The 27,624-nt window shown below is 51.2% G+C and overlaps 1 protein-coding gene across 1 annotated transcript in view; it reads left to right on the top strand.

Moving 5' to 3' along the window:
- Window positions 1-370: 370 nt before the first annotated feature.
- Window positions 371-27,624, top strand: part of RHOQ (ras homolog family member Q) — a 38,847-nt gene continuing 11,593 nt past the window's right edge. Inside the window, exons 1-2 of the mRNA XM_035001636.1 lie at window positions 371-588; window positions 1,159-1,217. Of these exons, the coding sequence (XP_034857527.1) occupies window positions 447-588; window positions 1,159-1,217 (201 nt within the window). The 5' untranslated portion in view covers window positions 371-446. The remainder of the gene's footprint in view (window positions 589-1,158; window positions 1,218-27,624) is intronic.

Genomic DNA, 27,624 nt, shown 5'->3' with positions numbered 1-27,624 from the left:
CCTGGGCCCGCCCTCCTCCGGGGCCCAGCCGGGAGGGGGCCCGGGCGGGCGCGGGGCGGGGAGAGCCGCCTGGCCCCTCCCCTCCGCAGCCCTCCCCAAAGTTGCTGTCTCCCCCGGGGGCCGGCCAGTCTTATGATCCAGCGGATCCTCCTGGGGAGGCCGGGCCGGGGAGAGGGCGCGGGCGCCGAGCGGCGGGGGCAGCGGACGGGCGCGGCGACCGGGGCCCGGGCGGGGATCCGGGCAGCGACCGAGGCGGCGGCAGCGCCCCGGGCCCGCCGCCCCCTCCCCTCGGGCGGGGGGAGCCGCTGCATGGGGCCGGGGGGGCGGCCCTGCTGCGCGGAGCGGCGGCGGCGGCGGCGGCGGCCCCCCCAGGCGGGCTGGGGCTGAGCCCGGGGCCGGGGCGGGGGCTCCGGGGGGACCATGCCCGGAGGCCGGCCGGCCGCAGCATGGCTCACGGGCCCGGCGCGCTGATGCTCAAGTGCGTGGTGGTCGGCGACGGGGCGGTGGGCAAGACGTGCCTACTCATGAGCTATGCCAACGACGCCTTCCCGGAGGAGTACGTGCCCACCGTCTTCGACCACTACGCAGGTAAGCCTCGGAACTGCTGACTAAGGGGCCCCTCCCCGGGCCGGGAACTTTGGAGCAACTTTGGCGGAGCCCCCTCGCCGCCTCCCCCGAGCGCGCTCCCCACCCTCTCCGGCGCCTGGCCCTACGCGGGGCTCGCGGCCCCACCCCCAGGCCTCCTCTCCGGCCCTCCTTGTCGCGGGCAGAGCAGACCCGTCTTCCTACCCCGCCCCACCCCCGGCCCAGTCCCGGCTCCCCGCACTTCCCAGCCCTCGGACGCCCTGGGCCGACCTCCTTGACCTTCCCACGGCCTCCTGCCTACTGCCCCAAATCCCCCGGGGAAACACTTGGGGCACCGGGCGAGACGTGGCCAGGGGACTTGGGAGAAGGGAGTGGGCACGTGGGGCCACATCACACCCCGGCCTCACTGCCACTTAACAGTGAGCTCGGCACAAGGGAAAAGGGGTGACATCTCCCGGGGAGCGCCCGCATGCTTCCGGCTGGGTTGGCATAGCGGGTCCTGATGGGGAGGGAGATTGCCCCAGGCCCTAGATAATCGAGCTTCTCTCCCCGCCCCCACTTCTGCCCTTGCAGTCAGCGTCACCGTAGGGGGCAAGCAGTACCTCCTGGGACTCTATGACACGGCCGGACAGGTGAGTGTCTTGGCCCCTGGCCGACACCCCCTTGCCTTTCCTTAATTCGGGGTGGCTGTAATGGCCTTTGGAAACAGATGTCTAGGAAGGAGGGTGTGTCTTCCAGGGGCCCCTGTGGATCAAGTCTTTATTTCTTTTTTCAAGTCAGCAAATTAGGAAAAGGAAAAAACAAAACCCACACAACCCAACAACAAACCCATCCCAGCCCACCCCATGCGAACCCCTGGGCTATGAAAGTTTTTGCCTGTGTGCTTTCTGTATGGTGCCTGGTGTGTGGGTCCCAACTCCTGTTGCAAAGTGGCAGCGGCCAATCATGACGCGCCCTTATTTTTAGTTGCAGATGACCAGGTCTCCCCCTCACAGCCTCTGTCTGGTCCCTCATTGGTGAGTGGTCTGCCTGCCCGAGGAGCCTGATTGGTGCGAAATGGCATCATCTAATATGATGGGAAGGCATTTGGTCCTGGTTATGTTTATTACAACATCATTGCACTCTGGGACTCGAGTCCCTGCAAACGTAATTTGTGGTGTTACCAGAGGACCACAGGGAAAAAAAGAAATGAAACAACAATCATCCAGCCACTCCCTGGGGTAGGGAGGAGGAGGAAGGGTTAGGAGTTCAGTATGAGTCTTGGAGGAAGAGCTTCTCCCCCCCCCCGCCCCCCCAGGAAGGCCAGGTGACTTTGTCTGGGTTTTCTTGGGGAGAGATTATTGTGCAGAAAGAAAATGCACAATCCTCCTGGCAGCCTCTGACCGTTAGCAAATCAGAGGTGGCTCTCCTCTCTGTCTCTGTCCCTCTTCCCAGACCCACTTTTGCTGTGGGGCCGGGATGATTGCGTGTGATGAAGTTTTACAGAATCCAGCCCTGTGATTAGACATGGGCAGAAGTTTCCACGTGGCATGCAGACTTGAGTCCTTGAGGACATGGGAACAGCTGAGGGGCTTAGAGAGTGCTCTGGCAGGTGTCCGGTAGTACAGTTTCCTTATCCATGCGATGGGTTTCAGAACATTCCCTGTTCGTATATTATATGCCAGATGCTTAGTACTGAGCCTGGCACACTCGGGTAGGTGCTCAATACAGGGGAGCTATTCTTTGCAGCTTTTCTAGATTTGGATTTCAGAATTGTGGTTCCAGGTTGGATTCTGAGAAATGCCTTATGGAGGGTGTCTTGATGGGGCTTCTGGTTTCTAAACTGTTAAGATAGAGGAGCATCTGAGGATAGAGGAACTGTTGGCAGCGCAAGGTGCCAGAGGCTGTCCCCCTTCACCAAACCGACCCAAGTCACTACAACCAGTCCTTAGCTTGCCAGGGCCCCTTCGGGCTGCCTGCCTCGTAGCTGTTACTTATTCTATCGGAACGTATGGAGGGCAAGAGGCAGAACACAGTCCATTAAGTAAAACCAACTTTTGAGCCGTACAGTTGATAAATAACATTTATCGTTGGTTGAAAAGGAGGCCGGATTTTAAATATCGTCTCTAATTTTAACTGCTCTCACTACCACCTCTTCCCTTTTCTCCTTTAACTTGTCACCATGACCATTCATTTGACCACGAGCCCTATTCAACAGGATGTGTGTGTCAGACCTGTTCTGTGCACCTTCAAACCCAACTAGTATTTACTGAGTTCCTTCTGCGTATCAGGCATGGGGCGGCCACATGCAAATATTCTTCTCTCCACAAAACAACCCCATGAGCTAAGTGGTATTCTAGCTCTGTAGATGGGGAAACTGGGGCTCAGAGAAGCTAGGTAGCTGACCTCAGGTCACACAGCTACTGACAGGTATTGTTGGGATTAGGACATGGGTCTGAATTTGCCCCAGTTTGAGGTGGTTATACACACAGGAAGCCACGGGAGAGGCCGAGATGCCACCTGGGTTGAATGGATTCCTTGTGGGTCTGTAGACATGGTACCTGGAATCTGGACAGCCGTTCTCTGAACGGGGGTTCTATGCTGCCGCTGCAGAGAAGAGAACTCAGATCCAAATCATCCCCTGAAGTTGGACCCACTCACAAAACCAGGGCTTCCCATAAGTCCTCATGATTGCTGTGTCCCGTGGCGATTGTAAGACACATTCCAAATGGGATCAAACTATTAGGAAGGTTCACATATTCCTGTTTTCACCCAGTGGTGGGACACCTACACTGTTGACCAAGATGTGTTTTAAGGCCCCTTGGTGTTTTTCCCAGTGTCTGGAACTTTTCCTTTTAGATAAAAGTTAGTGATAATTCATCTTTCAGCACGTAACGGGTTTATTACTAATAAGCAATCTTAGCAATGTAATCATCAAGGAGATTAAATGAGGAGTGCCCAGTGTATGCCTAGCACGGTGCTAAGCACCTGGGGATTACAAAAGAATAAATTTAAGATAGGGATCTGCCATGGCTGATGATAGCATAGAGAGAAGGATCTGAACCAGCTACCTGTTCATGTGTGTTAAATAGGAGATGCCTGTGTTGTTCTTGGTCATTAAGATCTCGTGCCTCTATGAATCAGCATCAGGTTAATCTACGATAACAGTAACGGTCGATAAACCCACAGACATGCATACGCACATGTGTACATATAGAGAGACATTTTGAAGCCTCACGGACAGCAGAGAAAAGCCCACGGGCTTTGGAACCAAAGAGGCCCGAGCTCAGATCTCCAGCTTGCTATCCTCGTCATGTGATCCTGGCTGTACCTAACCTTTGTGATCTAGTAAAAACGTGGATAATTCAAAACTTTGCTGCAGTGTCGTAGACTGGCCTAAACTGTTTAAGGTATGTAAAAGTGGCTGGCACTGTTCTTCGCTCATAGAAGATGGGTATAAATATTACAAGAAATGATAGTACTGCACTCCGGGCAGTTTTGTTGGGGGCAGGGGGTCACGGGCAGAAGAGACTAGTGTATTATGTCTGCAGTTGACAGAAATTCCACGAGATGCCAGATGCTAGAACCTTCTCACCTGGAGGTATAGAGCCAGCTCGTACTTCAGGAGTCCCACAGTCCCCATCACTGGACCCGTGGACGCAGTCCAGTGCTCCCTGCTCTAAATGCCCTGTGGTATTAGATGGTCACCTTTCTCCGTCAGAGCCTGCGTGCCCAGTGACGGGAGAAAAACTTAGAAGAGCTAGGAGTCCAGTGTACACTCAGAGAAACAAGTGGGGTCTGTAGGTTTCAGCTGACTCTACTTTGGGAGGTAAGAAGGGCTAAGGAGGAAGCGCACAGCCCTGGAAAACGTCACTTTCTCTCCATAATCTTGGCTCAGAATGGTCACTCGCTGTATTTGAATAACAGAAATCGTGCCTCCCTTGGGTGGAAACTTCTAGTCTTTGTGCTTGCTCTTGGTATCCTCTTTGACCCCAGTCAAGTTCAAAGCTAGAGGTAACATTAGCCCAATTTACACATTAGGGAACATAAAAGATGACTGTCATAGATGACCTTTGGCCTTCCAGAGGAGGTCGCTTCCCCCTTGGCCTCTGTGGCTGTTGGCACAGAGAGAGAGAGAGAGGATGAATGAATATGAATGTGAGTGTGCTTTAGTCCCCATCATGTGCTCTTCTGGGCACATCCCTCAACATCCCCAACACACTTGGCCGAAGGGAAGCCCCCCTCTCTTGGCCAAGCCCAGGAACGGCCCTGACATTTTGACTGCCCAGCATTTTGGAGTGGAAGTTGAGGGCCGTGGTGGCTTCCTCCTCCCCGGGGCCTGGTGGAGGGGTCTGGCTTCCGGCCTGGGCCTTGGTGGAGCTTCTCCTTTCTTGCCCGCCTCTCAGGACTTCAGTGTGGGTTCCGCAGCAGCCCCATTGCCCACCGGGGAGGGACGGGACAGGCAGTACTTTCCCTCCTGCCTCTGTGCTGTTTGGAGCTCAGGGGAAGTGGGGAGAGCTCTTGCTCTCTGTGCAAATGAGCAGCCTGGCAAGCTGCTCTTGAGCAATGGGCTCCAGGCTGATCTCTTAATCCTTGGCAGGAAGGCAGAACTTGATACCCTAAAGGGGGAAGGACTGGCGCCCAGTTTATCCCAGGTCTCAGAATACCCGCTCTCGGGAGGGTGTGTGTTGGGGATGCGTTTGGGTTCCCTAAAGTTCCAGATTTAGCCACTGCCTCAGTGTGTGGAAGTCCTTATGTATGCTTTTGGGTGTGGTGTTGCTGAAAACACATACAGGTTCAAGGATGCATACATGAGAGCTATAAATATCTTTAACTTAGGTGTCCCTGGGGTTGGCTTTTCAGTGACAAGTGAGATCTGTTTCTTACTTGACATAGCCCAGCAGTTGTGGCTGCCCTCCAAGCCCTCTGGGGAACCAGGGAAGTACCTTCCCTCCAGAAAGGAATCTCCAGGGGAGGCAGCCTTGGAATGCCCCACCTTCTGGGTTTCTTGGGGTGGCAGGCACCTAAGGGCCTTGTAGAATGGGAAGGGGCCAGGGGGAGGGCCACGGTTTGCCACTCATCAGGCTCCTCCTCCTTCAGGCAGGCATCCTCCCAGTACCAGTCAACGAAGGTAGACTCTTGCCAGATGAGGAATTTGAGAGTGAGTAGGCTTATGGAAACTAGACAGAGATGTAGTTAGGAAAAAGGTTTTCCTTCCTTTGGAGGGGGCCTGCAGGGCACGTCGATAGGGCTTAGGAAGCCCCCACTCGCATTACGCAGGCTCCAGGGGCCAGCAGCCCCACACTGCATCCCGAAGAGCCCAGAGAGCAGAGTTTGGGAGGAGCCCCAGAGTTCCTCCCCAACACAGCTTCAACAGGTGAGCTGCTGGCCTAAGCATCCTGGTTTCCCTTAGTAACCTACTGTAGATTTGTCATCTGTGCATTTTCCCTAACCTTTTTAGAAGCTATTTATATCTCCAGCCTGCACCACATTACACAGAATTCTGGTTTCCTCCTCTGCATTGGGAAGGTGGATGGCCTTTGTTGGCTCCAAAGCTTCTGCAGTGACTGAATGTCCTATGCTCCCCTTGTTGTCTCTCTGATGTGGGTTTGGGCTATGTCAGCTCAGACCGTGGTCGTGCAGACAGGAGCCCCAGGGTGGGAGCAGTCTCCGTCAGCTCTCGTTGGTTTTCTGTTTGTGTGCACATGGGCCCTGTCCCCTTCCTCTGATCTGCCTGGCTCTTCCACATCTGTCATGATTGTCTTGAGGTTTACTGACATTTATCCGATGGGAACCAAAGCTTCCCAGCAGGTGTATCCGAAGCGGGTGTTACAGATGTGCTCAGATCCCATCCTCTTAGCTCTGGGAGGGGCGGGGGGCCGTGTGCAGCCTCAAGGGGCCTGGGCATATGTTGTCATTTCTGTGTGTGCCAAGGTATGAAAAAGGTGGGCAGCATTATTTCACAGCTCATGGGTCGGAGGCCTTATGGGGAACTGGGTGTTTGCGGTTTTGTTGTGGAATTTAGGGTTTCAAAGATGAGACCTAGTGGTATTAAAACGAGAGAACAAAGCAGCTTTCCATGGGGGTATCAGTTTCCAGCAAGGACACACGTGTTGGCAGCAGTGGGCACTACCAAGAGGCCGCAAGGAGGAGGGAAGAGGAGATGTTACAACGAAATGAAACCCAAGACCACACATGTCTTTAAAAACTGAAATTGGTGAGTCTCAGCTGGATTTCCTTTCACTCGGAGGGGCTTGGTTTTGCCCTAATGTGGCAAGCTCAGTTTAAGGAGCAGCTTTCCTTGCCCTCAGCAGTTTGCTGTTCCTCTTTTAGTTTCTGGCAGGCCGCTGCTTCGTCCGAGGAAGCGCGGGGAGGCCGGCCGGGGAGGCTGCGCAGCGGCCACGGCCGGTTCATGGGAGCTCTCCCGGGGCTCCCCAAGGAGAGTTCTTCCAGATCCACTGCCTGCCGGGCCCTCTGGGGCTGTTTCTTGCTCTCTCTGAGCTCCGTGAGGACTGACTGTCTTTTTCTCCTCCCCGATTCCAGCACTTAGTCAGGTACTTGGGGCACGGAAGGCATACAACAAATATTTCTCAGACTGAGCTGATTTTTCTTTGGCTGTCAGCTCCTTTCTGCAAAAAGGTTAACCCAAGACTAAGGTGAGAGCCCTTAGATGATAGCTTCAGGCACAACCTGTTGCTTGGAAAACAGCTTTAATACAGTTGAAGTCTCCAAGGGTCAAAGGAATCCCAGGCTCCAAGGGATGCAGCCGGCATCCATTATACTCCCACCGAGAGCCTGGGGGCTTAGCGGTCGCCAGTGGGCCTGTCCCCCAATACTGTCTCTCAGGCTCAGGCCTTTGCAACTTTCCTGAGGCCTCTCATGTCTAGGTCCCCTGAGGAGGAGGCCGCTGGGCCACGGAAGTGTGGGTTTGGGATTCTCCAGACCAGCTCTGGATCCCGGCTCCTCTTCTCTGTGGCTGGAAGGCCATGGGCCAGCCGGGTCCTCCCTCCCTGCGTACTGGGGAGGTAATGTCTGCCTCCCGGGTTGCAGTAAGGATTAGAGATGGTGCCTGTAGTCACCACGCATGGCGGCTGAGAGTGATGGTCCAGGCCAGCGTTGGGGGCCCACACCTGTTCAGCTCAGGCGCTGTTGATGCAGTGTCTGCTCCGTGTTCTGTGGGAGCGGACAGGAGGGGGTCTGATTGCCTACACAGCTGGGAAAGCTCATCCTGTGAAACCGAGTGCTTCATGGTCCCACCCCAGAAGAGGTGGCAGGGCTGCACTTTGTGGAGGGCGTGGGCTTGCAGGAAGAGGTGGGAGAGACTAGAGTACACTGGTGGCCCCTGTGAGCCCCCACGCTGCACTAGCGGGGCCCACTTCCCAGCGAGGGTCTTCACCTCTTGGAAATTCAGTGTTCTCATCTGTCAAATGGGGATGGTAGATGTACCTCCTCGCAGAGTCATTGGATCAAACCAGAGCTTCCCAGCTCTCGGGCTCAAGGTGGCGGGGTAGGGCCTGGGACAGGCAGCCCCGGGCTTGGGCTGTCCCTTCCAGGGGGAGCCGTCCCACCTCAGCCACTTCACTGCTGGCCCCTCCACCCCACCGTGTGCACAACTCATGATCTCCCTGTCCCGTGAAGTGAGACGGGGGCGGAGCATTGGATTAAATGAGGTCACGCGGGCAGAGGGTCACGGGGAGCTCGTATTCTGGGTGGGGGGGGAAGAGCGTGGGGAGCACAGGACAAGGGGGTGTCCCAAATGTGTCTGTATGGACCCCAGATCCCATATCAGTGTCGACTTGTGGAGCAGGGCTGATCATTAAATGACGGAGTGTTTCACCCGGTAACTGACAAGTTAGTAATCAGAGAGATACTAATCTGGTGCTGTGTTGCTTGTTGATTTTAATAGAAAGAACAGAAAGTCGGGGGGGAAGGGACTTTATTGTTGTCACTCTCTTCTTGTCGAGTGACTGGTGGGAGTAGGGGACCAGCCGCCTCTCTCCTGATCTCACACTTGCCAGCCCTGCCCAGATTCGGGGTAGAATCTGGGGTTTACTACCTACACCCTCCCCGCCGAGTGGCATTTTCACAGCGTGCATAGCATGTTGCATTTGGTTCCTCCCGGAGGCCTCTCGCCTGCTCTGTGAGGAAAGGAAGCAAGTGGGTTTGCCTCCATTTGTGGGGTTAGGGAGGTTAAGCGACGGGTTCCAGGCCACGAAGCTGCTGGAAGGTAACAGCAGGCTGCCCCTCTCCAAGCCCTGGGTTCTTTATGTTAAATTACTCATGCTAATCAGCTCGATGGTGTTAAATGTCTCTTTTACATCGCATGTATTCCGTTGTTGAACGTTTCCTGCAAGAAGGACATCCCAAGCGCATCACTTTTCTAGATAGAAGAGCTGATGGAATTGTCTGTAGGTGGACCGGTAGGGGCTCCTGCTAACGTGGCCCCCCTAAACACCGCCCCCCGGAAGTTAAGGGTGTTTTGTCAGTGTGTTCATTAACGTGCACTCCTGCTTCAAAAGAGGCCTTCCCCTGGGTGGTGCAGGTGGCTGCTGCCTGTGAGGGTCTGGAAGCAGCTCAGTGCTGTTTGCGCGCAGGGAAGGGGGGACCGGGAAAGTTCTATGCTGACTTCAGCTGACTCCTTCCTCCCCAGCCCTTTGCATCTTCGCCCTTGTTTTTGGCCTGCTAGCCTTGACTTGACACGAGCTTGCTATCTGGGGGCTGCTGGGCCGGGCAGCTTTGGCCTGCCAAGGTGCCTTTTCTGTCCCCATAGGGGCTGCCCTAGGCCTTCCTTTCCTCCCTCTGAGAGTTCCTATTTAGGTGAAAGCTGTTTCCAAGTGAAGCATTTCCAATCTGTCCCACTTACAGCTGAATATTCCCTGTTTACAACCCAAGGCTGCCTCTCCCACCCCTGCTCATTTTGCTCGCCTTCCTGAGCTGTCCCCATTGACAGCAGGTCTGCAGGGACCCCCTTTCCTCCTGCCCCTGCGTTAGCCACCCCACCCCCCATGGCTCTCAGGACGAGCTGAAAACCTTCATGCGGTCTGTCAGCAAACAGTCCCCGAGAACCACAGCTATATGGGGACCCGGCGAGGGGCAGGGCTTACTGGGGAGAGGCCAGGCATAGGCCCTGCCCGGAGGAGTAGCTCCCAGTTCAGTGAAGGGGTAGGGCCCACACCCAGTGATGGGAGGGGAGCCGCTGCCTGTTCACGGAGTGGGGGTTGGGGGGGAGCCCGGGTGGGCCTGGCTCTGTCCATAGGAGACCAGCTACTCCTGGGAGCTCAGCTCCATAGGGGTTCTCCAAGTTGATTCGTTGGTGCAGAAAGTGCCCAGATTAAATTCTTCCATGTACTAGATGCTCAGCAAAAGTTTGAATTACTGCCCTGGTTCCCAAATGTGCTCCTCGAACCGAAACCCATCTCGCAGGAACTTGTTAGAAATCCGGTTTCTTAGGCTCCACCGCAGACCTCCTGAATCGGAAGCTCTGGGACAGCTCTGTCACAGCGGACCCTCCGGGTGATTCTGATGCGGGCTGAAAAGTCAGAGCCACTGAGTTAATGAATGTTTTGTGTACCTACTGTCTCCTCAGAGCAAGCCGCCTCCCCTCCGCCCCTCCCCTGTCCCCCCACGCCCCCCCACACCACATATACACCACACACATGCACACCACATACACACACCACATATATACACACATACTATATACATACACACCACACACACACACATTTACATGACACACACAGACATCACACACACACACCCCCCACCTCGTACGCTGTCCCTGGAGTACAGGGAACATAATTTATTCACTTTTTACCCCCCACCCCACCACATACACCTCCACACACCCTATTTCTAGTTTTTTTTTTTTAAGATTTTATCTATTTATTTGAGAGAGAGAGTGAGAGAGAGAGAGAGAGAGAGAGCACAAGAGGGGGGGGCGGGAGAGGGAGAAGCAGACTCCCTGCCGAGCAGGGAGCCCGATGCGGGGACTCGATCCCGGGACTCCAGGATCATGACCTGACCCGAAGGCAGTCACCTAACCAACTGAGCCACCCAGGCGCCCCCTATTTCTAGTTCTTTACACAGGGCGGGGACTCTCCGTATTTGTTGGGATGAATGGAAGCCGCCTACTTAGCTCGTCTGGTGCCGATGGGACCAAGGGCACTATCAGAAGAAATTTGAAACAGAACTTCCTAAGCTGCCCTTGACTCCACTGATGTGCTGTCTGGCCCAGGGTTGTGCACATAGTAGGCTCCACTGGTATTCCTTGATGAGGTCCAAGTGCCAAGGCGTTTTGTCTCCTGTGCATTAAGTGGCTAGACAGATTCGGGGCCTGGGCCCTGCTCTGTTCACTGTAGCTGAGGTTAGCACTCCGGGTGGTGACAGACCTGCCCCCGAGGACTAGGCCAGTTTGGTGTGTGCTAAATTAGTTCCAAAGCAACAGATGGGCTATGACGTCCTTTTGTATTAAAACTCCTCAGGCAGGTCACCAGGAGCGGTTGGAGGAAGGGCTGTTACTCAGACATGCATCTCGGCCGTAATTAGTCTGGCTGACCAAAGCTTTCAGTGTAAGTGTCCTCTTCCATTCTCCTGGCTGGCCGACCTTTCTTCCTTCCTTCCTTCCTTCCTCCCTCCCTCCCTCCCCTCTCCCTCCCTCCCTCCCTCTCTCTCTCCCTCCTCCTCCTCTCTTTCTCTTTCTTTTTTTCCAAACTTGTTTCACTATAGAAAAACCATCCTCTTTCACATGGCTTAATGGTTGGGATTATAAATGTGTTGGCTCAAATTATGCCCCCTCTAAGAGCTGCCAGGGAAAGAGAGAGAACATTTACTCCTGATGGTCCAGTTCAATTAAAATAGAAGCTTACTTTTCAGCTTACTTTTCAAAGGGCTGTCTTTGAAAAGGCACTTTTCCCAGCTTAACCCAGCTTACTTTTCAAAGGACTGTCCTCCCCAGTGAGCTGGCTCAGGGCTCACATTTATTACCTTAAGGTGTTTCTAGTGGGCTCTGGCTCTGGAGGGATGCTGGATGTGAGGGGCAAGAGGCGAGAGAGGTGGCAGGGTCCCTGCTTCCTTCAGACCCAGGGTGGGGGTGTGTAAAGACTGAAGCCTTCATCCAGGTCTCTGTCCAGCCTGCGGAAAGTGAGAAGGTCCTTCTGAGGTTGATGCACCCTATGACCTCCTTCCTCCTCTGTGACTCCAGCCATCTTGCAGTTGAACCCTTTCTTTGAATTTCAATGGAGAAATTGTCTAGAGGCCACAGTCTAGCATTTGGTCTTATTCATGTAGAACTCTTTCCTCGGCACCCAGATTATAAGCCCCCAGAGGGGGACTACCTGTGGTGCCCAGCACTTAGCACGAGGTTGGGGGATCCCAGCAGGAGCTAGGTGAGCGTGAGATTTAGGGGACTCCGTTGGAAAGATTATTGTGGAAAGAACCTTTCCAGTGAGAACAGCTCTGATCTGTCTGGACATTATGGAAGGTCTTTAAAATCAGATTATAGGTGGTCATTCTAAAGCATTGCCCATTTAAGCATAATAGAATTCATTTCTTAACTCATAGAGCCCATTAGCAGAAAGGCTGCCAGGTCTATTTGGATAAAATATTGACCAGGATGTGAACTGTTCTCCAGCAAGTCTGGATCTATACGAGTCTGGCAGTGTGTTTTATGTCGGGTGTCCCTCCAGAGTGTGTCCTGTGGCACTCTGTTAGCTGCAGGGGGAGGGGAGAGCGAGTGGGTTGACTTGTTCAGCTCGGCCTGGAGAGGAGGGGACACACACATGCTGCCTGCTCCCCTGCGGGGAGCTGTGACATCCTGCTGCCCGACCTCACAGAGCAGTGTGGAAGCATCACAGCCTGGGCAAGCTGGTGTTACAAAGCAGGGGATTCCTCAGAAATTCCTCATGGACCAAACCGTTGGGTGTATAAGTTTTACTTCTTCCTTCTCAAAAATTGAGATATAACTCACATTCAGTGGATTTTATATATTTACAAAGTTGTGCAACCATCACCACTATTTAATTCCAGAACATTCTCGTCATCCCCCAAAGAAACCCTATACCCATTAGCAGTCACTGTCCATTCTCCTGTCCCCCCCAGCCCCTGGCAACCACTAAACTACTTTCTGTCTCTATGGACTTGCCTATTCCAGACATTTCATAGAAGTGGAATCATGCCCTATGCAGCCTTTTCTGTCAGGTTTCTTCCCTCAGTGTAATGTTTTCAAAGTTCATCCATATTATAGAATGTATCGGTAGTTCATTCCTTTTTTTATATTTTTTTATTTTATTTATTATTTTTTATTCCTTTTTGTCAGCCTTTATTACAGGGGCACTCTGCCCCAGGCTCTGGGAACCCGTTTTTGGGTGCCGAGGCAGAAAGTCAAACTCTGTTGCACTTGCACCCCTCGCACTGTCTTCACCCTTGCCTCAGGGAGGGGTGGAGCTGGTCTCCCGTCTCCCCTTCCAGGCTCTGGTTCCATCTGTACCTCTGTTCATAGTCTCCCGACCCACACCCACACCTTTATATCTTTAGTCACCAGATCTAAGAGTATCTGTTAAACACACGTGAGGTGAGGAATCAAGACCCATCAGATAGGCATTTAGAGTCCAGTAGGAAGAGAAGATGTATACAGATGACCAAAACACAAGTAGAAATGTGATAGAAAAGAAAGAGAAAAGCAAGCAGTGTGATGTGCCAAGAGAAGGTGGAAATGGTAGAACGTGAGGGGTGACATAAAGGTGTCTTGGCCACTTGCCCAGAGCCTCACAGATAGTGGGGCCATTGAGATTCAGAAACACAATCCAGGCGCTCACGGATCATTGGTTCCATGGGTCTGATTTGTGTTAACTCTTAAGAGATCCAGACATAAACGAAGTTGCCAGAGGATTAATTTACCATGTGGTCTCAGTGGGAAAATAGACACAAGACATAAACCAAAAGCTCACAAAAGAAGCAGAGCATATAGTAGTCCCCCCCCCCCCCACCGTCCACGGGTTTGCTTCCTGAAGCTTCAGTCACCTGTGGTCACCTGCAGTCCGGAAGCAGCCTCCTCCTGACATACCATCAGAGGGGCAGTAATATCCTAGCGCTCCGTCACAGTACTGACTTACGTCCTCACCTCTCTGCATCTCATCATGTGGGCTACGCATCTCACAGCATCCCAAGAAGGAGGGCAAGTACGGCACAGTAAGATATTTTGAGAGAGAGACCACTTTGCATAACTTTCATTATGGTATATTGTTTTATCTCATTATTAGTTATTGTTGTTAATTTCTTACTCTAACTGATTTATAAATAAACTTGATCATAGGTATGTGTGTATAGGTCTAGTAGAGGGTTCAGTACTGTCTGCAGTTTCAGGCATCCACTAGGGGTCTTGGAATGTATCCCCATGGATAAGTGGGGACTATAATAGCCAGTGAACATACAATACGCAGAGATATGCAAATAACCTATCAAGTTGGATAAGATGGGAAAAATTGATACCCAGGCGTTAGGGAAGCTGATGGCTTCCCTAACTCCCACTGTTGGGAGTAAAAACGGACCCAAACTGTTGAGGGTTAATTTGGCAAAGATCACTTCAGTGATCCATTTCTATTAATTTACATGCAGGAAGCATCAGAGTATACAGATTTACATAAAATTATTTTTTCACAATGAATTTTATAATAGTGATAAATTATGAACACATCAATGCATAGTAAAAAGGGATTTGTTAAATGATAGCATGATGTGTATTAGGATAATCACATCCATTAAAAACTGCTTTCAAGGGGCACCTGGGTGGCTCAGTCGTTAAGCATCTGCCTTCGGCTCAGGTCATGATCCCAGGGTGCTGGGATCGAGCCCCACATCAGGCTCCCTGAAATTTCACAATCATGGGTTTTGGAGTAGGGTCTAGCTGGCTATCGTGGACCCTTTCAATCTGGAACTCATGTCCTTTGGTTCTGAGAAATTTTCTTGGTTTATTTCTTTGATCTCTTCATTTCCAGTTGATCTTTTCTATTACACTACAACTCCCAGTATTTAAATGTGGGAATTCTTGGGCTGGTCCTCTAATTTTTTTTTAATAATTGTCCCCTGTTTTTGCTCTATGGGAGAGTTCCTCCATTTTATCATCCACCCCTTCTATTGTTTCTTTAAATGTGATTCTATTTTTAATTTTTAAGAGCCTTTTCCTGTTCTTTAGACGTTCCTTTTTTTTCCCCTTTGGCATCTTCTAAGTCTGGTTTGTTTTGCTTTTTTTTTTTTTTAAAGATTTTATTTATTTATTTGAGAGAGAATGAGAGAGAGCACATGAGAGGGGGGAGGGTCAGAGGGAGAAGCAGACTCCCTGCCGAGCAGGGAGCCCGATGCGGGACTCGATCCAGGGACTCCAGGATCATGACCTGAGTCGAAGGCAGTCGCTTAACCAACTGAGCCACCCAGGCGCCGCTGTTTTGCTTTTTTGATTGTCTTTTCCAATTTCTCTGAGGATATTAATAATAGTTACTCAAAACTTTTGTTCCCTGCATAGTATCACATTTTGATCTTTCATGGTCGTTCCTCAGAGGTCCACTCATCCACTGGGGCATGTGGGAAGCTCTGCGTGTGAGCGAAGCTGGCTGACTCTGGTCCTTACTGAAGGTCAGGGTTTCCCCCCGTCAGCACTCTCGATATTTTGGGCTGGAAAATTCTTTGTTGTGGGGAGCTGTCCTGTGTACGGTAGGATGTTTAGCAGCATCCGTGACCTCTTCCCACTAGGGAGGTGCCTGACCCCACCCCAGCCATGACCATCAAACATGTCTCCAGACATTACGGAATGTTCCCTTGGGGCACCATCACCCCTCACTAGCCCTGACACCCGCAGTTGAGAACTGCTAGAGGCGAGCTGTCGGGGCCTTTTCACTGGGGAATCTTTAACATCAGATTTTGGTCTCTCCCCTTGGGCTACTCATATTCCTTAGAAAGGAATCTTCCTCTCTCCTGTCTGAGGGGTTCACGCATAGCTGCCACTGTTCTGGGAAGGGAGTGCCGGAAGCAGAGTAGGGGTCTTAATTTTTAGCATGTGTCCTGACCTTGTGTTCAGTGTGTTCAACTGGACCTTGCGTCCCCCCCCGCCACCCTGATCCAGGGAGCCCTCTGTTCTACCCTCTCCAGACACTAACTCCCCCTGCCTTTTGTCGGGGTTTGGGAGAGTGCTCACCATGATAGAGCATGGAACCTGGGATTTAAGTGCTGCATAAGCAGACTCACTTCATCCCCTTGTTGTGGCTCCAGCTTCAATCCACCTGCAGGTGAACAGGCCGCTGCAGTTCCCACACCTTCAGGGGGTTGTGTCTTTAGGGGCTTCCTACCTTTCCCCTCATTGCTGCCCTTCTGAGTCTGCTAAGTCAAGTCCCACTCGTTCTTCTACCCCCCAGCTTCTAGAATTGTTTTGCTCTTGTCTCCTTTCCTGTTTGCTTTGTCCCTCTGGCTTTATGCCTTTTGTCTTTCTTTTTTTTTTTTTTTTTAATTACCATAATGTTAGAGGATTTGGGAGCAATCAGAGATAAATGCATGTGTTCAGTTGGCTGGGATTTAACTAAAGTCATCCCGGTTTTTTTTATATAACTAGAAAACAGAAATATGAAGAACAAAGTTATAGTGATAGATATTCTTTCCGGTGCCTGCTATCCATTGTAGCTTTCCTTAGCATCACGGGACTTGGGAAAATGAATTCAGAAGAGGCTTGCTTGGGATGGAGGCTGTGGAGCACACAGAATTAGAAATCTTAGAGGAAATGTATATTTTATCCGGGCCCTAGAACCCAGTGATGAACTTTTCCTTCCACACGAGAGTGTGGCTTTCTAGTGACCGGGCTGTGTGTGTCCACCACGGCCAGCGTCTTACCGTCGGCAGAGCTAGGTGGACGCTGAGATTCTAATTATGTGGTTTCTCCTTTGCTGGACTCTGTGTAGAGTCTGTGTAGACCACGACTTTTCAGTTAACCTATTTTTCAGCCAGGCCAAAACACACTGTATTAGGTTACGGCTTTCCTTAGTTACATTCTAGACCCCTTGATTGGATTTGGGTGTTTTCCAGTGTGACCCATACTGCAGATGACTAATAACAGTTACGGTTTGATTTTCATTAATCTAATTCTCAAAATGCAGCCTTATGTCGGATTATTAGGGTGTCCTACCATAGTTCCCCTTGATTTAGTCACCATACCTACAGGTGTTAATGACAGTGGGAGGCGGGCAGGAGCACTTCCAGCTCTGGGGACAGGCAGTTTTCTTAGAAGAGAAGATGACACCTGTGTATGGGGTGAGGAGGGGACACAGGTAGGACAAGGTACCCCAGGCCAAGAGAAAACACAGAGGGAGACGCACAGGCAAGCAGCAGACTGCCTCCACTGGGTGGTCACCAGGGAAGCCGGTAGATGTAAGTTAGGAGGGAATCAGCCGTCCCCCGTGGCTAACCTCCAACACCAGGCTGAAGGGCTTGGACTTTCTAAGGGGTGCCATGGGGGGGCCAGGGAAGTCTTCTGAAGGTCTATGCCATGGTGGCAGACTAAGAGAGAAACATTAGGTCGTGTGGATTTTTCCATGCAGCCTTTTCTAGTCCTCAAGGGCGGACGAATTGTCTCCCCTCTGAACTCCTGTGCCCCTTAGCACATACGTCTCCTGTCATTAATTCTGTGCCTACATTTGAGGCCTTCTTTGGACTTGTTGATCCCATTTAGCCACAACAACCACCTTATGAGGTAGGTGATATTATCTTCCTGTCCTGCTTTTTTTTTTTTTTTTTTAAATGGATGAGAAAACAGACCCAGAGACACTGAAAGAACTCTTAAGGTTACACGCACGGCCCAAGAGCGGCAATGCTGGGCCTCAGACCAGGCCCTGCGGCTCCATGTCTGTAATTCAGTTTTCTAGGGCCTTCCCCCTGCTGCCAGTGGCTTACTAGATCGCCTAAGTCAGCCGGTGCCTCCCTGAAGGGCGAGGTGTGCTTTGATTTTCCAGGCAGCACATGACACATGCAGTGAAGGAGCTGAGGCGCTGGACTGGGGGCTCCAGCAGGACTCACCTGAGGGGGAGCACGGGGTGAGCTCGGAGCGGGCACCGCGCAGGTCCCTGTGCAATCTGACCAGACCGTAGGGCCACGCCTCTAAGACTGAAAACCGCGCTCCCCCCGCCCCGCCCCGCCAGCCAGCCCCCCTGCCCCCCGCCAGCCCCCCGCCCCACCCGACTGTCCCACCACTTCAGCTGGTGCCCTGGGCGCAGCGGCTGTCCTCGGTGCCCGGGGAGGGCGGGGTCACAGCACCTGTCCCCGCGCTGCCTCCAGGGTTCCGTGAGGATACCCGAAAGAGAACGGATGCCAGGAACCACGGGAATGACCACGTACCTGGTGCTTTTCTCCCCAAGTTTCGCTGTTGCCAGCTTCCTGGTCGGCCGGGAGCACTCCGTCTCTTTAATTTCGTTTCCCCGGCTCCCAGTTTGCTTCCGCACATGCCCCGGCTGCCCAGCCAGGTTCTGGGCAGTGGGAGCGCCTGCTTCTGGGTTGGCCGAGCCTCTCGGAACACACGGGATGGCTGGTGCAAACGTGCGTCCGGCTACCGTTTCACAGCGAGCCGCCGAAAACTGCCCGCGGCTGTGTGCCGCGCGAGCCTGCAAGGCCCTGGTGGCCGTGCCACCGCCCACGTGCAATGCAGTTTCAATAAAATGCACAACTCTGCCCCCAAAGTGGCTGAAACTGAGTGCAGAAGCAGCCCCACCAGGCATGGCCATAAGCTAGCAGCCACCACGTCTGCCGGGAGCCTTTCCTACTGTATGGAGCTCATTCTCATTCAGCCTTCCCGACGACGCTTAGTCCATTCTGTAGGTAAAGGAAAGAAGTGGGAAGTAACACAGCTCGGAAGCCCGTGATTCAGAGATTCAAAAAGCCTGTGTCCAAAGCCTACGATCTACAGCCTGGTCAAAACAAAGGGGCCAGGAGGAGCCTAAAGTATTGTTAGGACGGCAGTCCTGCCTCACTTCTGCCCCACTCTCCTGGGCCTCTGGACGCGGGATGAGCTTCTCCGAGCCTCGGCTTCCTCCTCTGTCAAGTGGGAGCTGCCCGATCTCATAGGCTAGTGGTGCAGGGTCAGTGGGGAGCTGGCGTTGGCGTGAGAGTGCGAGCAAGCCGCGCTCCTCAGGTCTGGGAAGTGAAATAAGGCTGGAGCAAAGTGGTGCGATTATGTGCTACGGGCCTGGCAGACTCTGTCGGGAACCTTCCGTAGTCCAGAGCTGGAGTGGGGCAGGTGAAGGAAGTGATGCAGGACAGGTAGAGTGGGGGTAAGCCGTGCTCAACACCGTGGAGGAGTGTAGTGATCTAACTCAGGTCCCGAGGAGTTGATGGGTTGGGTGTTTCCGCCCTGTGCAGCACCTCTCTGAATTTCAAAGATATCTCTGAGAGAGTGTGCGTGTATGTGTCTGTGTGTATACGTGTGTGTGTGTGCACGTAGGCCCAAGGGCCCTGCTTTACATACTTGTGGACCTGTGTGTATTTTTCTGAAATTAAGGTGAAGTTGATAGAACATAAAGTTAATCATTTTAAAGAGCACAATCCAGTGGCATTTAGGACATTCGCAGCGTTGCACAACCAGCCCCTCGATCTAGTTGCAAAACTGTTCATCACCCTAACATAAATTGTGTGTGTTTTTTCAAGGGTCTGTTCTGTGAAAGTGTATTTGTGAACTACATTAGGGTGTCCTGATTTAACTGCCCGCCCAGAAGTCTTCCTCGTCTCAGATGGCAGATTGCGCCGTCTGTTTGGCCAAGGAGTGTGGTTCAAGTACTCAGATTCCAAATGGGCCTGTTAGTCATGGCTTAACTCCTCCGTGCAGTTTGGCTGCCTCATTCTGGACATGGAGAAAACCAGCATTTCAGGCTTTTTATTTTTATTTATTTTTATTTTTTAAAGATTTTATTTATTTATTTGAGAGAGAGAGAGAATGAGAGACAGAGAGCATGAGAGGGAGGAGGGTCAGAGGGAGAAGCAGACTCCCTGCCGAGCAGGGAGCCCGATGCGGGACTCGATCCCGGGACTCCAGGATCGTGACCTGAGCCGAAGGCAGTCGCTCAACCGACTGAGCCACCCAGGCGCCCCCAGCATTTGAGGCTTAATCAGAGTGTAGTTCCTGGGGTCTTCTCTTGCTGCCTGGCTGCTTGTTTTCTAGTACATTAAAAGCCCAGGAGTAGGTATATATGTCAATGAGTGTCTTCAGGCTTCGCAAGCGTCTTCCCTGGCCTCCGAGGCAGAGAACGGCAGGTGTTAGTCCACAGCTGAGGAAGATTGTGCTTCCCCTGGATTTGGCTCGTCTCTAACTCCCAGTTCTCTGTTGGCTGTCTGTGCTCCATGTGTGGTCCCCCGAACCCCGGCTGTGGGAAGCCCAGGTGATCTGTAGCCCAGATGTTGATGGGCCCCTGGCAGTGTCAGTCCTGATACTCACATATGACTCCCTCTGTGTGGCTAGTCCCGGGGTAGCATACTCCAGTGTGATACAGGGACCACAGCACTGGCTGATGTAGAGGGGAGTCCCCAAATAGTCTCCATGAGCTGCAGCGATGGGGCCAGTGAGCGGCAAATCCTTATATACTGATGGGAGTGGATGGGAGGAGGGAGAGAAAGAGACGAAGAGGAGCAGCAGAAGACGGAGGAGGGGGTAGCTACCTTGGATGATCTAGGGAATACTTCATTGTGATCAGACTTGTTGGGTCCTGTACCCATCCAAATACCAGTGACCACGACCCAGGGGGCAGGGAATGAGCCCCTTGGAACATCCAGGGGCTACTTCATTCTGATTGGACAACTTAGGTCAGGTGCCCACTCCGGAGCCAATGGCCGTGGCCGACCGTGGTGAATGGAACTCCATGATTGGCTGAGTCTAGCCAGGACTTCTTCTAGCTAAGGATGGACTCCGAGGCCCTGTAGGCATGCGTCGGGGTGGAGGGGAGATGGGTCTGAACTAAGTCAGTTTTAGGAAGGGAGGAAGTAGAAGGATGCTGGGTAGGCAGGCAACAATACCCCCCTTCCCTAGGTAAAACAGATGTCCAGACAATGAAAAAAAGGCCGCGGTGAAGAGCAGTAGCAGGGCCTAACGTGCTGAAAGTATCTCGGTCTGAGGCTCTGCTACGTCAGAGCTCCGTTGTTGGGGGGGGCGGGTTGGACCCCTCGGTGCATCACAGGAAAATCGCCCTGCTCGCAGGAGGCGGTTTGATTCTTGGCTGAGGGCGGGGCCAGCAATGTTGCTGGAGAATTCAGACACTTGATCCACCTTCTGCAGCTTTGTAGCCAGCCCAGTGCAAGCCAGCCGCGATCTGGCTGCAGTGGACCTTTTGGACTTCGCCTTCCCACACAGCACCCTCGTTCATTCAACAGGAATTTAGTAAGCAGCTACTATAAGCCACGCTTTGAACTGTCCCCTGCCCTCAGGGCGTCTGTGGAGGATACAGATAAGGAGGGAGGCAGTCCAGTTCTAGCACAATGGTGGGAGGGGCCCAGGGTGCTGAGGAAGCACAGAGCAGTGGGTGCTTAATCGGAATTGTGGGTTCAGAGAAGGTTTGCTGGATGCAGAGGTTTTTAGACCAGAGCTTGGAAGATGAGTAGGAGCCGCCCAGGTAAAGGAGTCTGGGAGGGGAAGGACAGTGAGGGGCTGGGCAAGGGCTGTCTTACTGGGTATCGGGTCGTCTCCGGGTCTGGCCGGGGCCTGATTGCATGGTGGTATCTTGTACTGAGATGAGGAACACAGCAGGAGTTGGACATTTGAGGGAGAAGAAATGATTGTAGTGCAGAAATGTCAAATTTGGGATGCTTCTGATTCAGCTAAAAGGAAGCGTCTAGACCTAGGTCTGACACTCAGAAGGCAGAGAACTCCTCCACATACACTTTTCTGACTGTGTACTTGACATCTCAAGCTTAACACATCCAACACTGGCCTCTTGAGTTTTCTCTCTCATGTGCTTCTCCACCCACAGGCTTCATCATCCCTGTCCAAGACCATCCATCCAGCTGCACAAGCTGAACCCTGGATTCTTCCAGAGACCTCCCTAACCTTCAGCCCCACATCCAGCCCCTCGCCAAAGCCTGAGTCCATTTCCAGGGTAGATCTAGAATCCCCCATTTCTCTAGCTATATCATCTTCTCTTGCCCGAATTACTGTAACGGCCTTTCTCCCGTTCTCCTGTCCACCTCTAATTCATTCTCCACAAAGCAGCCTGAGTTGCTTTTTAAAAAAACAAATTACATGACCTTTTTTCCCCCTGAACCTTTCCATAACTTTCCATTGCAGTAGGTTCTGATGGTCCAGGATGGCTTCCTCTCCAACCCTACCTTGTCTGTCACTCTGGCCTTTTCCCAGGACCTCAGTTGTCTGTCAGGGTGATTCTGCCTCAGGGCTTTTGCACACACTGTCCTCTATCTGGCTCCTTAAACTGGCCCCCCACCCCAGATCTCAGGTTGGATGTCTCTCCCTCCAAGAGGTCTTTCCTGACCCCCCCAGACTGAATCTGGCCTCCCTGGTTATTCTCTCTCCCAGTACCTGGCTCCTTGTGTCTCAGAGCAACTATCCCGATTTGCATTTCTCGTCACTTCGGTCTCATTTTGTTAAATGCCTGGCTCAGTGCCTCAACTGTATCAGACCCATCTCCCCTTTTTATAACAAACATGTCTCCTTTCCTCATCCTCAGATGAAATCTACAGGAGGTGTACTCTCTACACATCATTTTAAATCAAGGTAACATCTTAACGGTGTGAAGGAGAATAAAAGGAAAGTAATTCACAATAAAAATATTTATTTCAGCATTAAATTCCTAAGTTCCCAGGGCTGAGTACTCCACAAATCACAATGAAGTAGTCAGATGCCTACACCTACAGCTGGAATTACCATGAATGCCCAGCTATCGAGGTTGATGAATATAATTGTGTTTTATTGGTGGTTCCACACTAAGAGCGAGATTGCCAGGGCCGTGCAGTTTTCTACAAAGGTAAGCAGCTCCTATAATGTTTTGCACGAAATAAAGTACAGTCTACCTTTCTCCTTCAATTTGCACTGAAATTACCTTCCTAGAAAATTCATGAAAACCGTGCAACAAATACTTTGTGCTTTTATATACAACAGAGTTAGGTCCTGGATTCAGGTGATTATACAAGGGTCTTTCATGTTCATGAACGCCTGGCAGTAGACTCACCAATCCTGTGGGACCTGGGTCCGTTTTTCATTACACAGGTTATATAGCATGCTGGCTCCCATCCCTAAATGCCCGTAGAGGTCCCCCATTGGTGTTGACCATAGAAACACCCCCACGTCTCCAAAAGATCCCCCAACATGGAGCAGTACTGCCCGAGCTGAGAGGCCCTTGCCTTCGCTCTGTTATCCTGCGAGCTCATGAGGGCCAGGGCCGTGTCTGTTTTTCACCGTAGCCCACACAGTGGGCTGGGTACTTGGTGGGACAAACGAATGAACAAATATTCCACCGCCATGAACTTTGTGCCGAGAAAACCCGAAAAGAAGTGTCCTGCATGGGAGTGTGCCCTGACAGTTACCTTCTTTCTGCATGCCTTAGGCCAGCTGACCTCCGTTTCAGTGAAAGAGACGTGTAATTAGAGCCGCCAACGATGTAGAATTTCAGCTCTAAATCCTTTACAACAAGGGAAGTCACCTCGCTGTGCACAAAAGAAATCGCACCAGCTCTGAAGTTGTGGTTTGTCTTTTTTTGGAAAGTCAGGCGTGTGTGTTGAAGAGCTCAAAACACTTGACCAGCTCTCTCATTTATCTTAACATGTGTGTGCTATATTTATTCTCCCTTCACAGATGGGGAAATGAAGCTCGCCGAAGGGCCATATTTAGCCAAGTCTTGATCCTCTGCCTTGTGGGGTCAGCGCAGATAAAACAGAATCCTAGAGCTTGATTGCTAGCCAGTAGCTGAAACCTCCTCCCACATTAAATCTGTTACTAGGGCTGCCCCTGGGGGTGAACAGTGTTAGGCTGAGCATTTTGAACTCTGTGATGTGCCCATCCAGTGCAGGCCTCTCCTTTTGGAGATGAGGAAGTGTTGGGTCATGAGGACGCGGTCAGACAGAGCACACAGTCCTTCTGCTACCCCACGCCTCATTTTCTCTCCTTTTTCTCCAGCCCATCTGAACAGGACTTAGGATCAGTCAGGCGGTCAAAAAGAAGATAGTGATGGAACAGAGGCCGAAGATCTGGTTCACTAGCTCTCCAATAATCGTTAAATTAATTGGAAGACTGACTTAGTACGAATCAAAGTACATGAAGATGACAGTTGCCAAAAATTAGAAGCTAAACCTTCCATTTCAAGAACTTTTTCACTAACAGCTACTCGGGCCGGTTATCTTACAAATTATACCACTTCGCAACCAAACTAAAGATCAAAAAATACTAAAAATAAAGCCAAATATTTGGAAACCTTTTGAAAACATTGACCTCTTAGGAATTTATAGCCCTTTAACAAAATTCTTTCTCCTTCCCCAGTGCTCTTTAGTTTAAGGAGAGGGGGGCGAATTCAATAAACTCATCACTGATGCTTGTTGAACCAACTTAACAAAATGCTCCCCAAAGGGGCCCAACCCAGCTTCCTTGAAAGACATTTATTTTCGGGGCGGGGGGGCTAAAAAATGATGTTTTCATTTCACAGAGTTAAATGCAAAATGAGCTCAAAAGGTGACCCAAAAACTACACAAAGGAGACGGGGCTTCACAGACTACTATTACGGAGAATTACCGCAGAAGTGGTTCTAAGTTGGATTTCTGACAAAACACTTTTCATCTTCAGAAGCTAGCTGCAGTGCACGTGGCCTCTCGGATTTGGGAGAGCGCCCTTTGCGGGGTGGAGTGTTCCCAGAGCCAGTCCTGATACCTATTTTGGGCTTCTTAGTAGAAACACATGTTTGGATAGAGGTTGCTACTATGCGCTTTGGAAGTGACAGAGTTGCCCCTTCACGTTCCATAAGCCACCAGTCGTAAGGGCCGCTCTTACTTGGTTGTCTTACATTTTATCTATCTCATAAAGGAGTCAGAAGCTGGTCTAGACTTCGGACATCTGGGGCTTGTCTGTTTTTGTTTGTTTGTTTGTTTTTAAGATTTTATTTATTTGACAGAGCGAGCACAGGCAGAGGGAGAAGCGGGCTGAGCAAGGAGCCCGATGTGGGACTCGATCCCAGGGCGCTGGGATCATGACCCGAGTGAGCCTAAGGCAGCCGCTAACTGACTGAGCCACCCGGGCGTCCCCTGGAGCTTGTCTGTTAAAGAATTCTCTGCTCTGGTCCCGCTTTTTCTGATCGTAGGTTGTGTACAGAGGAAGACTCTTGTAGGTTTTGATAAATGACTATTTCCTCAGTTGAATTAACATCCTGGATTCTTTGGTGGTGTAAGACGTTCTTAGAGCACTTTATAGCCTTCAAAGCATTTGTCCCTGACATTCTCCCAGTTTGTGGCAGAGACACTAAGCCTCTAAGAAAGAAGTGAGTTGACCAAAGCCACGTGGCTGGCAGGTCATGTCTGTACCTTTCCATTCAGTAGGGCACGACTAAATACTGCCTCTTCTGAGTCTTTTCTTAGCATCCCCTCATTACTGTAACTCTTAGTATTTACCCCGTTCTGACTTGTGATAAAGTGTTCGCCTATGTTTGTCTCTCTTGCCATAAACCCCCTCTGAGCAGAGACTGTTAGAAATGTTGTGTCTTTCCCCACCTGTCAGATTCTTCCTCTTCGGTGCTAGACTTCTGCGTGTGGCCACACCAGCACCCCGATGTCGTCTTCTAGGCTGTGGCCTTGAGGTCCCCAAGGCACTGGTGAGGCCCACAGGCACGTCATGCACACCACTGCCTTGTTTTGGACATACAAATATGAGAGAGCTTTGCACATGTAATAAGGTGTCTTACAAATCAGGTATAATCTGGGTGCCTGGGTGGCTCAGTCGTTAAGCGTCTGCCTTCGGCTCAGGTCATGATTCCAGGGTCCTGGGATTGAGCCCCGCATTGGGCTCCCTGCTCTGCGGGGAGCCTGCTTCTCCCTCTCCCACTCCCCCTGCTTGTGTTCCTGCTCTTGCTGTCTCTCTATGTCAAAAAAATAAATAAAATCTTTAAAAAAAAAAAATCAGATATAATCTGAATCTTGTCCTTCGTTGCCCTGATGATTGCACTTAGCACCATTGTGAGCACACAGTAGGTGCTTATTAATGTTTCTTGGATGAAGCATTTATATATTCCACCTACTCTAGTTTATGCTTTTCTTTCTTTCATCGTATATGACTACCTCTTTTTTTTTTTGAAGATTTTATTTTTAAGTAATCGCTACACCCAACGTGGGGCTCGAACTCACACCCCTGAGATCAAGAGTCGAGTGCTCCACGACTGAGCCAGCCGGGCGCCCTATGACTATCGTTTTCTCTGCATACATCCTCAATTTCTCACAGAACCACAAGCTCCAGAGGGGACCGTTACTTCCTTTCTTTGTGTGTGTGTGTCTCCTTGGAACATCTCTCGTGTGGCATGGGCTCCGCGAACCTTCGCTGAGTGAGTTGAAAGGATCAGTATATGGTAGCATGCCAGCTAACGAGGTATGGCCAGAACTACCCTGTCCACTGTGGGTGGTTTTGCTTCAGCTGTATGTTTTGGATATGTATTTTAAATAGGCATACGCATCCTAAAAACATGGATTTTACACGGAATTCACAAAAGGAGGAGGGAGCACCCAGGTCCTCGGGAAGCGGACCGAGGTGGTGCGAAGTAGAGATGCTCCCGGGCACTGGCGGCCGAGCTGTCGGTGAGGAGGGGGCTCCCGACCGATGGGCGTTTGCTGCAGTTCCCTGTTTCCGGGCAGGGCCCGTTTCTTCAGGTTCTTCTTGTTGGCGGACTCTGGTCAGGTTGTAAGTGTGTGAGAGTTTTCAGGGGTTAAGGCTGTCATCACCACAGATCAAAGACTCTTAACAAGAACGGAGAGCCTAATCATGAAGCTCTCAGAACACAGTTTGTTTTTGTTTTTTTTTTAAAGATTTTATTTATTTATTTGAGAGAGAATGAGAGAGAGAGAGAGCATGAGAAGGGGGAGGGTCAGAGGGAGAAGCAGACTCCCTGCTGAGCGGGGAGCCCGATGTGGGACTCGATCCCCGGACTCCAGGATCATGACCTGAGCCGAAGGCAGTCGCTTAACCAACTGAGCCACCCAGGCGCCCTCAGAACACAGTTTTGAGAAATTGGTAGCTCTGGGACGCCTAGGTGGCTCAGTTGTTAAGCGTCTGCCTTCGGCTCAGGTCATGGTCCCAGGGTCCTGGGATCGAGTCCCGCATCGGGATCCCTGCTCTGCAGGAAGCCTGCTTCTCCCTCTCCCACTCCCCTTGCTTGTGTCCCTCTCTTGCTGTGTCTCTCTGTCAAATAAATAAATGAAATCTTAAAAAAAATTAAAAAAATAAAAGTAAGGGCTGTTGTTCCATATTCAGCTTTCTTTGTGTCAGCAAATTTCAGAAGTAAAGCTGGAGGTGAAAGGTGCTGTATGCTTCAGCCTATTTTCCTCCCAAATCTTCGTTGCACCTTGAGTTCACCCAAGATCCCACACGGTGGCCATAAACAGTGTCATACCGTGACGCAGGGTACAGCATGCACAGGGGAGAATTTATTTTTTTTTACTTTGCTATCTATGATTGGATTTCTAATTACTCAGGCTAAATAGAAGCAGAAAGGTCTCCTTCATATAATAACTGCCAATTATTTAGCCGCAGATGAGAGGCAGTAGTTCATTTTCGATAGTTCAGATATAAGAAGTAACATTGCCTTCCAAGGAGTTCTAAATATACTTGTCTTTGTTTTTGTTATAACCTCAGTCCATCACAGTTTAATTATTCCAACAAAATCTGCAGTTTTACAAGTGTCTAGAAATGACTGGTCTAATTTCCTTCCTATGTGCCCGCGTGTCTCTCATTGAGGAAAGTCTATGTGAGTTATGGTTATGAAAGGGATCTGTACAACAGACCTATGTTCTATGGAGTATTTGTGTTAATGTTATTAAGCATTTCTAGAGGGCTTTGCATTCACTTACTCT

Source organism: Mirounga leonina, unplaced genomic scaffold (assembly GCF_011800145.1).
Source record: "Mirounga leonina isolate KUSES-001 unplaced genomic scaffold, KU_Mleo_1.0 Mir_125, whole genome shotgun sequence".
NCBI classification, from domain to species: Eukaryota; Metazoa; Chordata; class Mammalia; order Carnivora; family Phocidae; genus Mirounga; species Mirounga leonina.
The sequence above is the reverse complement of the archived record's forward strand: the minus strand, read 5'-3'. Positions and strand labels throughout refer to the sequence as shown.